The sequence below is a fragment of the Papaver somniferum genome, chromosome 10 (assembly GCF_003573695.1).
Source record: "Papaver somniferum cultivar HN1 chromosome 10, ASM357369v1, whole genome shotgun sequence".
NCBI lineage: Eukaryota > Viridiplantae > Streptophyta > Magnoliopsida > Ranunculales > Papaveraceae > Papaver > Papaver somniferum.
In genome coordinates, this window is record NC_039367.1 from 29,991,924 (window position 1) to 30,001,325 (window position 9,402).

At 37.1% G+C, this 9,402-nt stretch overlaps 2 protein-coding genes across 3 annotated transcripts; one reads left to right on the forward strand and one right to left on the reverse strand.

Annotated features, from left to right (window-relative positions):
- Positions 1-1,716: 1,716 nt before the first annotated feature.
- LOC113317337 (F-box/kelch-repeat protein At3g06240-like) lies at positions 1,717-3,287 on the forward strand. Of its 2 annotated transcripts, none has more exons than XM_026565466.1 (2): positions 1,717-1,968; positions 2,150-3,287. In XM_026565466.1, exon 2 carries the CDS (start codon positions 2,405-2,407, stop codon positions 3,062-3,064), a length of 660 nt encoding a protein of 219 aa, XP_026421251.1. In that variant the 5' UTR covers positions 1,717-1,968; positions 2,150-2,404; the 3' UTR covers positions 3,065-3,287. The 2 variants fall into 2 exon arrangements, with proteins under 2 accessions (XP_026421251.1, XP_026421252.1); XM_026565467.1 differs by having other exon boundaries at positions 2,271-3,287.
- A 2,623-nt stretch (positions 3,288-5,910) lies between these two features.
- LOC113315467 (receptor-like protein 9DC3) lies at positions 5,911-8,611 on the reverse strand. Its single transcript, XM_026563743.1, has 5 exons — positions 8,498-8,611; positions 8,291-8,319; positions 7,142-7,725; positions 6,693-6,946; positions 5,911-6,231 (listed from the first exon to the last, which is right to left on the reverse strand). Exons 1-5 carry the CDS (start codon positions 8,609-8,611, stop codon positions 5,911-5,913), a joined length of 1,302 nt encoding a protein of 433 aa, XP_026419528.1.
- Positions 8,612-9,402: the final 791 nt, after the last annotated feature.

The following is a 9,402-nucleotide window of genomic DNA, read 5'->3' on the forward strand; positions in this document are numbered from 1 at the left end:
AATGACCTTTTTTTGTCATATTCACTGCCGCCTCTCCAATAGAATCCGTCGCCCCTTTATCAGGATTGAATAAAAAACATATGTGAGTGAGTGGTGGGAGTCGTGGGACCAAGAAGCATAATTCCGTGGTATTTAATTTCCAACTTTTCGCTGGTCTATACTTGAATGTTATGTTTTTTCACATCACATAGAAAAAGCACATCATAATGGCATAGTGGCTGCTCAGTGCTCTCCTTAGAGCAAATCTTATGATGGAATCCAAACTATTCCAAGTGTGGAAAAATCATGGAATGTCAATTCTAGTGGCTTCTAAGTTGGGGTTTTCCGCAGAAAATCCAAGCAAGGTTCCACGGTTTCGTGGAAGAGTTAGTGGAATCCATCTGAACGCCAATAAGAATAGCGTTAAACGCAATTAAGAATGGAGCTAAAAAAACGCAATTAAGAATTGCGTTTTTTTTATCCGTAGATTTAAAATGAGTTACTGAAATCTAACGGCTAAAAAAAAGCTCCATTCTTAATTGCGTTTTTTTAGCTCCATTCTTAATTGCGTTTTTTTTTTATCCGTAAATTTAAAATGAATTGTTGAAATCTAACGGCTGAAAAAAAAAGCTCCATTCTTAGTTGCGTTTTTTTAGCTCAATTAAGAATAGTTGTTGAAATCTTAATTGCGTTTTTTTTATCCGTAGATTTAAAATGAGTTGTTGAAATCTAACGGCTGAAAAAAAACTCCATTCTTAATTGCATTTTTTTTAGCTCCATTAAGAATAGCATTTCTACTATTTCACCATTACACTTGTGCTTCCATCCACAGTTCCAAATGCGGAGGTGGCGTGGAAGATGGAAGATGGATGGATTCCACCATAAGACTTGCTCTTATATATAGTTCGACCAAGGCAAAAGTTATTTTGAAAAACTATTTTGTCTTATTTAAAATTTGATACACCCATAGAATTCGGTCCCCATTAACAGCCTTGATAAACCTTTGCTATTGGCAGGCTGATATGGTGCCGCGTATGGAATAGGTGTTTGTTTGATTTGCCAGATTTCTTGTTGTCGCTGTTAAAATGAGCAAGGCTGCTAATGGGGTCAAAAGTCAAAACCAGAGTTTCCCTTCTTGTTGGCTCTACACGACATAATTTGATTTAGGCGCGTCACGCTGCTTTAGGTACCACTGCAGCAACAGCAAAAAAAATTGTTTTGGGGTGGCTTAAAATGAAATTGAACGGCATGCCAATGCAAGAATTACCAACCCATTGTAGCATTTTCCGAAAACACAAAATTGGTTAAAAAGATCAAAATCAACAATTCCTGAATGAAAAGGACATTTAGATTTTGATATTGTTTAAATGGACAAAAATGTAAAAATAGTCGGGATATAAACAGTTTCATCCTACCCATTTTCAAATATTTTTTCTTACTTTTAATTTACATCAGGATGCATCCAGTTGTATCCTTGCTATTTTTTAAGTTTAAGTCAGGATGAATCCAATTTCATCCGTACTATTTTTTTGGTGTCTATTTCACCATACTAATTTTTACTCGTCCATTTCAACCATGTTTTAAAAATATTTGGAAAAATGACCCATTTTCCATTGGGAAAATGAAAATTTTCACATTTTACTGAGCACTGGAGGGTAACTAATGGATAAATTACTTAGGCGATAGTTAGAAAGTAAGTCCTTTCATTTCCTTTGTTTTTGCTTTCTACTAACGAATCAGAGAGAAGAGAAAGGAAAACTCATTTACACGGAGTAAAAATTGATAGAAAAACCCTAGAATTTCCCCAAAATAAACAGTTTTGGACGAAGAATTTGATCTGAAGAATGTTTGGAGGAGGAGGATCTCTGTTTTCGAAGACTAAGAGTCTACTTGTTCTTAACAAAAAAGAAGCAGCAGTACCACGAAGTCTTCCGGACGAGTTATATCATGAATTTTTTTTGAGATTACCAGCGAAATCAACATTTACATGTAAGTGTGTTTCTAAGACCTGGTTTTCAATCATTTCCAACCCTGATTTTGTTAAGTTCCATCTTGATTATACACTCAAAATCAACAACGACAACTCTAGGTTCATGCTTAGTGGTTATGACACTAAAATTCACGAATTTCTAATGTATAATATAACAAAACATTCATTATTCTCTACCAGTGAATTTTATGATAAAGCTGTTGAAATGGAGCATCCTCGCCCATTTAATTCTGCAGAGTTAGTTGGTATTGTGGTTCTTGCAATGGTTTCGTCTGCTTACTGCTCTGTACGGTTTCTACAGAATTCTTTAGTCTTTGGAATCCAGCCACTGGAGACTATAAAAGGTTACCTGATCCGCCTTTTAACTTAAAAGAGAATTTGTTTTGTAACTGGCCAAGATATCTTTGTTATGACTACAAAAATGATGATTACAAGATGGTTTATATTGGAAATTGCGGTCAGGATACTTCTAGGTTTCCACTGTATGTCTACACGTTAAGATCGAATTCATGGAAAACCCTTCAAACTAAACACTATTCTGGTTGGGTGCTTGTTAATGGAGCTCTTCATTGGTTAGCTAAAACCCCCAAAGTTATTGTTTCTTTTAATATTAGCGATGAGAGATTTAAAGAAATACAACTGCCAGGAGAAGTAGTGGAGAAAATGCACCTCTACCCACTTATAACTTTGAAAGTATTGGAAGGGTGCCTTTGTGTAATTCGTGTGGAGCGTGATGAAGCATGGGTGATGCGGGAATATGGAGTTTGGGAATCTTGGATGAAACATGAAAACAAGATTGCGAGTCGATATAAGTACCTAAAGTGGTCTTCTGAGACTGGTGATTGTCTAATATACAGTGAAGGCACTGATTTAGTTTTATATGGCCCGAAGCATTTGAGTGCTACACGACTAAAGATTGGTGGTTTAGAGATCACAATTGTGGATAGTTACGTTGAAAGCCTAGTTTCTCTCAACACCGGTACTTACTTGGGGAGAACGAAGGTGATTACACGAAGAATAAACATATGGAGAAAAAGGAGTGAACTGCTATTAGTCGTCCTTGTAATGGATTTTCTGTTGTGGCGGATGTGGTGAACAACTGTTTCAGTTTACACTGAAAAGTGAAAAAGTAAGAAAGGATAAATGAGGTAAAAAGTTACTCTCTCAGCATAAGTAATTTATATGTTTTGCACTTTTGCGCTATTTTGGGAATCTTTTTTGGTATAACTAAACCATGTAATGGGATTGAAAACTGTGTTCTGTATCCAGCTTAGAGCAAAACAATTCTCGTATAGAGTTCTGGTTAACTTTTTTGTCATGAAATTCGTATTTGGTTCTTGTGCATCCAATCTTTTGAAGTTATGTGACAATCTTAAAGAGCAAATGTTATCATCGCAGCATTAATCTCTTTCTGCAGATGCTTGCTGTTATACATATGCTTGTTTACTTTTACCTTGCAGCAAAAATAATCCAGAATTCGTTTTAAAACACTACTTCACTGTCACCCAATAAGGTTTTTATGATTGTGGTCAGGCACTTGTTGAACAGTATTTACTTGTGTCTTGATTAGTTTTAACAACCACGCGTGTTGATTTGAATGTGAGTTCTTATTGGTAAGCTAAGGGACTGACTAGTTCTGGCAAACTAAAAATTGTGTTTATTTTGGTATTCAGCTCTGCATTTTGAATTTCAACTAGTCAACATTGATTTCGTTTGTGTAACGCTATTTTTGTAAGCGGTGATCGGTTCTCCATTAACTTGAGAGGCCTTACTTTGTTGTGGTGGTCTGGTAAGCAAACTTATTACAGATGAGGTAAAGGATCTTATCCCATAGATAAGCTTTGTCATGGCTGATGGGACTTCGAACTGCTAAGGTGAACTATGAAATTGAGATAGTTGACAGTAGAATAAATAAAGTGAACTATTCATGATCTCACTTGTTGTCAATGGTTTCTTACGCATCTTTCGAGTTTGGGAACCTTCTATCTTAATCCTTTAGAAACATCTTTCTTATATTTTTTTTCTGTGATTTTGTTCTTCTTCTGATCGTCAAATTAGTCATTAGACATGACGTTGTAGAATATAGTTCTCGGCAGGGAACCGTCTAGCAATATCCAATTTTTGCACCAACAACTGACTGGTCTAGGATACCCTGCTGTTTTGCCATTTCAGTAGAATTTTCCAGCGGTGAAGGTTTGGACAAAACACAAAAGTTACTCTCTTAGTTGCTGTAATTTATATGCATTGCACTTTTGCTCTATCTTGGGAATCTTTTTTGATATAACTATAAACCATGTGATCCAGTTTAGAGCAAAACAATTTCTTATAGAGAGTTCTGGTCAACTTTTTTGTCATGAAATTCGTATTCTGTTCTTGTGCATCCAAGCTTTTGAAGTTATATGACAACGTTAAGAGCCAAGTTTATCGTTGCAGTATTAATCTTTTGATGCAGATGCTTGCTGTCATTTATTCAAAGAGAATCCAGAATTCGTTTTAAAACTCCAATTCACTGTCATCCAATAAGGTTTTGATGATTGAGGCCAGGCACTTGTTGGACTATATTTACATGTGTCTAGATTAGTTTTAACATTATCATTAACCACATGTATTGATCTGAACGTGAATTCTTATTAATAAGCTAAGAGACTGACTAGTTCTGGCAAACTGAAAAGTGTGTTTGTTTTGATATTTAACTCTGCATTTTGAAAAGCAACCTGGAAACATTGATTCATCTCTGTAACGCCATTTTCGCAAGCTGTGATTGGTTCCCCATTAACTTGACAGGCCGTACTTTGTTGTGGTGGTCTGGTAAGCAAGCTTATCCCTTAAATAAGCTTTGTCATGGCTGATGGGCCTTCGAGTTGTCATGGTGAAAAATGAAATTGAGATAGTTGACAGCAGAAAAGAAAATAAAAAGGTGAACTGTTTAAGATTTCACTTGTGGTAAATTATTTCTTACGCTTCTTTCGAGTTATATAAGAAGCTGCATGCAATAGTAAATACCTTCTGAAAAGGGTTAGGGTACAGCCCCAATGAGTAGGCTATACCTAGAAATATAAGCACTCCTTTTATTTATATGCCTTTTCTTGTTATGGTTTTACAAGTTTCTTAATAAAAACAAGAACCCTGATTTTCTATTTTGTCCTCTTCCACCTGAAAAAAGCTCCCGGAAGAGATTTTGGTAAAAATCTTCTTAAGGCTACCAAGGAGGTCTGTGTTGCGATTCAGGTGCGTGAGTAAGTCTTTGTGTAACTTATTTCATACCTCTAGTTTTCTAGATGCATCGCTTATCTGTTTTGCAGTTCAGATGCGTGAGTAGGTCTTTTCAGCTCCACATTTATATCTCCCGCTAATTGTGATGGATTGGTTGCTTATCTGTAAACGGCATGTATCTTTGATATGATGTTGAACTCACTCTCTGCCTATTTGGGCTTCGTACTTTTCTAGCTCAAATGAAAGAACTGATACTTTTATTTTTCGAGTTCAAATGATATACTTGTTCAGTAAACAGAATGAAATAGTCGATCATGGATGTCGGCACTTAACAACTCTTACAAGACCGAATACCAGTGTTGGAATTGCCCAAAATTTTACGCATCTGTTTACGGGTTTCCTGTAGACAAATGGTGGAGCCTCTGAATTTATGTGCCTGAGCAAACAGAAGGAAATAGTCAGATGACTGCAACACAGATGTACTGACTCTTTAAGTCTTGTTTTTGCTCAGAAGATGAACGCCATCATTGACTATAATTGCTTGAGAACATTCACCTCATGCTACCAATGGCCCTCCCATTCTCATTTCTAGCGAAGGCGACTAACGCAGACTTAGAGTTTGAGATTGCTGCATCCAATCTACCCCATGTACAATTTCAATTCGATTAATTTAGGTTCGCAACATTTGTATTCTAAAGGTTTTCTAGTCACATCTAATATCTCACGACTTAATCACGCACGACATTATAAGAAGTTCTCCAATGAAGTTCTGCAGTTTTTCCTTGATATAAATAATGCAGATTATTGTAATAAAATAGGAGACTTCCTATATCCATGGAAGCAGGGATCATCGCAATGTCAAATCCCAAAGCATCATTCACAAACTTGTCAAAAGCAGCAGGACAATCATTCACTGCAGCAATTGCAGACCCATAAAAATCATAACCCAATTCCTCATCCTGCATAATTTTAGTTATTACCGGAACTCCTCCGGCATTGACAAAATGCACTATATTCTCCAAACGTTCTAAAACTTTTTGTTTTAGTATCTGTCAACGATTATGTAACTTCCGTGTGACAAAAGATGGAGCCTCGGACCCCGTCAGACGTCTCCGGTACATTTTACAAATTTAGTCGGGGACTTGGAGTTTTACGGAGGAGAGAAAACGGTGGGAACTCTACATCTGATGGTTGTACCTATGCAAGGGCCTCTGAGATGTCTTCAGTAGAGAAAGGAATGCTGCGATAAAATCATATAACAGAAGATAATTCCAAACTTATGCTAATGCTTTCTTATGTAGTTGCGACAAGGTCGGACATGACTTATGCATTGCGATTAAGACTGGTAAAGCATTGCATAACTTATCCAACAAAGAAGGAACATGTAATTGATCAACCCAAATGAATTCATCAACTAGAATGTGCTAATGCTTATTATGACCAAAAACAAGAGAGCTTCTACTTTTTATTACTTTGAATTTTTGTGAATACAAGCGATTATTCTAATTACAACAGAATCGATAACTCTCCAATATCCAAACCACCATTTATTTTTTTTAAGAAGCAAAATAAGAAACAAACCCCAGAATCCAACTCCAAACCCTATAGCGGTAACACCACAAAACAATATTCTCTCATTTGCATCCTCTTGATCACCTTCTTCAACTTCAGTTATAGGATTAGTGTCACCAACACTAGTATTACTTTCACCCTCGCGAACTTTATTTGTAGGGAATCCGCACAATAAATCGTTCCAGAGAAAAGCTGAACCATCCCAACTCAAAGTCTCAAAGTGACCTCCTCATGGAATCCTGCCGCTCAAGTTATTATAAGATAAGTTCAGAAACCCAAGAGGGTCTATTGATGTCAACGATTGTGGGATTTTTCCAGACAACATATTGAAACTTAAATCCAAAGACTCTAAGTTAGACATGTCTCCGAGATTCGCAGGGATATTACCTGAGAAATGATTGTGGGACAAATTAAGCATATAAAGTCGTTTTAGTAAACTTATCTCTTTTGGAATGTTTCCATCAAGGTTACTGCATGATAGATCGATTGCTGAGGTATAGCTGAATAGTATCTCAACCTCGACGTTATTCCCTTTGATCATCATATCCACTCGTACGAAGTTCGAGACATAATCGTCAATCGAGAATGTGTCATTAAGTCTACTCACTAGCTTCTTCAGGTTCCCCATGCTGCCAGGAATTTGGTTGTTAAGACTATTTTGTGATAAGTCCAAGATACGAAGTTGATGCAAATAACTTATCTCCATAGGGATTGACCCATTAAATTTGTTTGACTTTAAAGAAAGGATATGAAGGTCACGTAATGAACAAAATTCGGTAGGTATATTGCCTTCAAACTTGTTGTTGGCTAAGTCGAGAACTATCAAGTTTTGAAGCTTGCCGATAGATTTAGGAGTACCATTGAGATTGTTGTCATTTAATAAAAGATACCTCAATTCTCCAGCTGTTCCAATCTCATTTGAAATATTTCCAGTGAGATTGTTGGAGCCAAGACTCAGATATGAAAGATTCCTACAATGCCATAAACTAGTAGGAATAGTCCCAGAAAGAGAGTTATTACCCAAACCTAAGAACTCCAAGTGGGGTAGATTGCTCAACTCTTTTGGTACTGACCCAGTTAAGTGATTGCTGGACAGACTTAATTCTCTTAAATTTCTCAAATTACTCAGAAGCAGGGATTGCATCAGTTAATTCATGGGGATTTTAATAAAGTGCCACACTTCCAATTTGCAGTTTAAGAAAATGCCACAGTTTTTTCCATAGTTTATTTAATGCCACACGTTTGACCTTTTCCATCCAAAAAAACTGTTGCCATCAGTTAGTACATAGGTGGCATTTATCCAGCTTAGTAAAAGACATATACACCCTCAAATCTTTCACCAACTCACCAAACCCATTCCTTATTTTGGCAGTTCCCTTCTTTTCTTACACTTCTTGTAGCCTTCACAGTCAGTTCATAGCTCAATCTTCTCAGCTTACAGCTCTATCTCTGCTTAAACATCTCAACTCCATTTACTCCATCCATCACCCTGTAATCTGGCATACTCAGCTTCACCAGGACCACGGCCAGCTTAACCTCCTTTCTTCATTTCCAGCAATCTCTGCCTGCGAACACATCAGAACTACCACCAAACTGCAGCGGCAACAATACCAGCTGCACCATTTCATCTCATAAACATACACCTCCTCATACCATTTCCAGTGTCAATTCAATTTCATTACCAGCACATCTGTTACTCATCTCGCTTGCAATCTCGCCATGTCCAGTTCAACAACATCATACCCATCTGTAATCCATCACCGATTCCTCCTTGTTCTTGGGTTCACTGCACCTGCAACATCCACCAGTAAAACTCTCCAGCATCAACACTGTCATGTCACCTGTCCTAGCATTCATATAAGTCACCAAATACCCATGGAACTCTGTAGCAACACTTCAGTTCCACGGCAATTCATCACCAACCATCGCAGTCATTTTCTCTTGCTTCATCTCAAGAGCCTACAACAACTCCCTGCAGCTCCTGTGACATTAACCAAGCACAAACCACCTTGTACACAGGCTCAACTGGTAGAAACTGAGCTTGAAGAGGTGAAGAAAAAACCATTTATGACTTTTATCGAACACCTAATGTGCCATTCTCATCTTGGTGTAACATTGAAATTTCTAGCGCTTCTAAACTCACCGAAACACCTGCAAATTCAATCCCATGACAGTTCTACCATTTTATAGCCATATATCCCCTGGAAAACCATCTTCAGTTTCATTCAACACCTATCAGAAAAAATGTCACCAAACCCATGGAACCAACATCATACATCTCCATTACCACCAACCAGTTCAGTCTCTGCAACTTCTTCTTCAACCTGCCATCACCTGCAACCATGACCCAAGCCATGACATCACCACCAGTATCAGCCACCAATACTGCTTCATCACGACAACCATCATAATCAAAACAATTTACAGTAAAAAACAATTAGAACCCTAATTAACATACGAAACTGGAAAAAAAATGAAAATCAAGCTAAACCCTGTTCTTAAAACAACCTGAATTCTATGAATTAAACATAATTTTGACGAACCCTAAAATTATTTCCCAAAACTTTAAGAAAGATTTTTGACAAATCCTATACGTAGGTTTCACAAAACTGATTTTGATACCATCTCATCACTGTTCTTGCTTCATC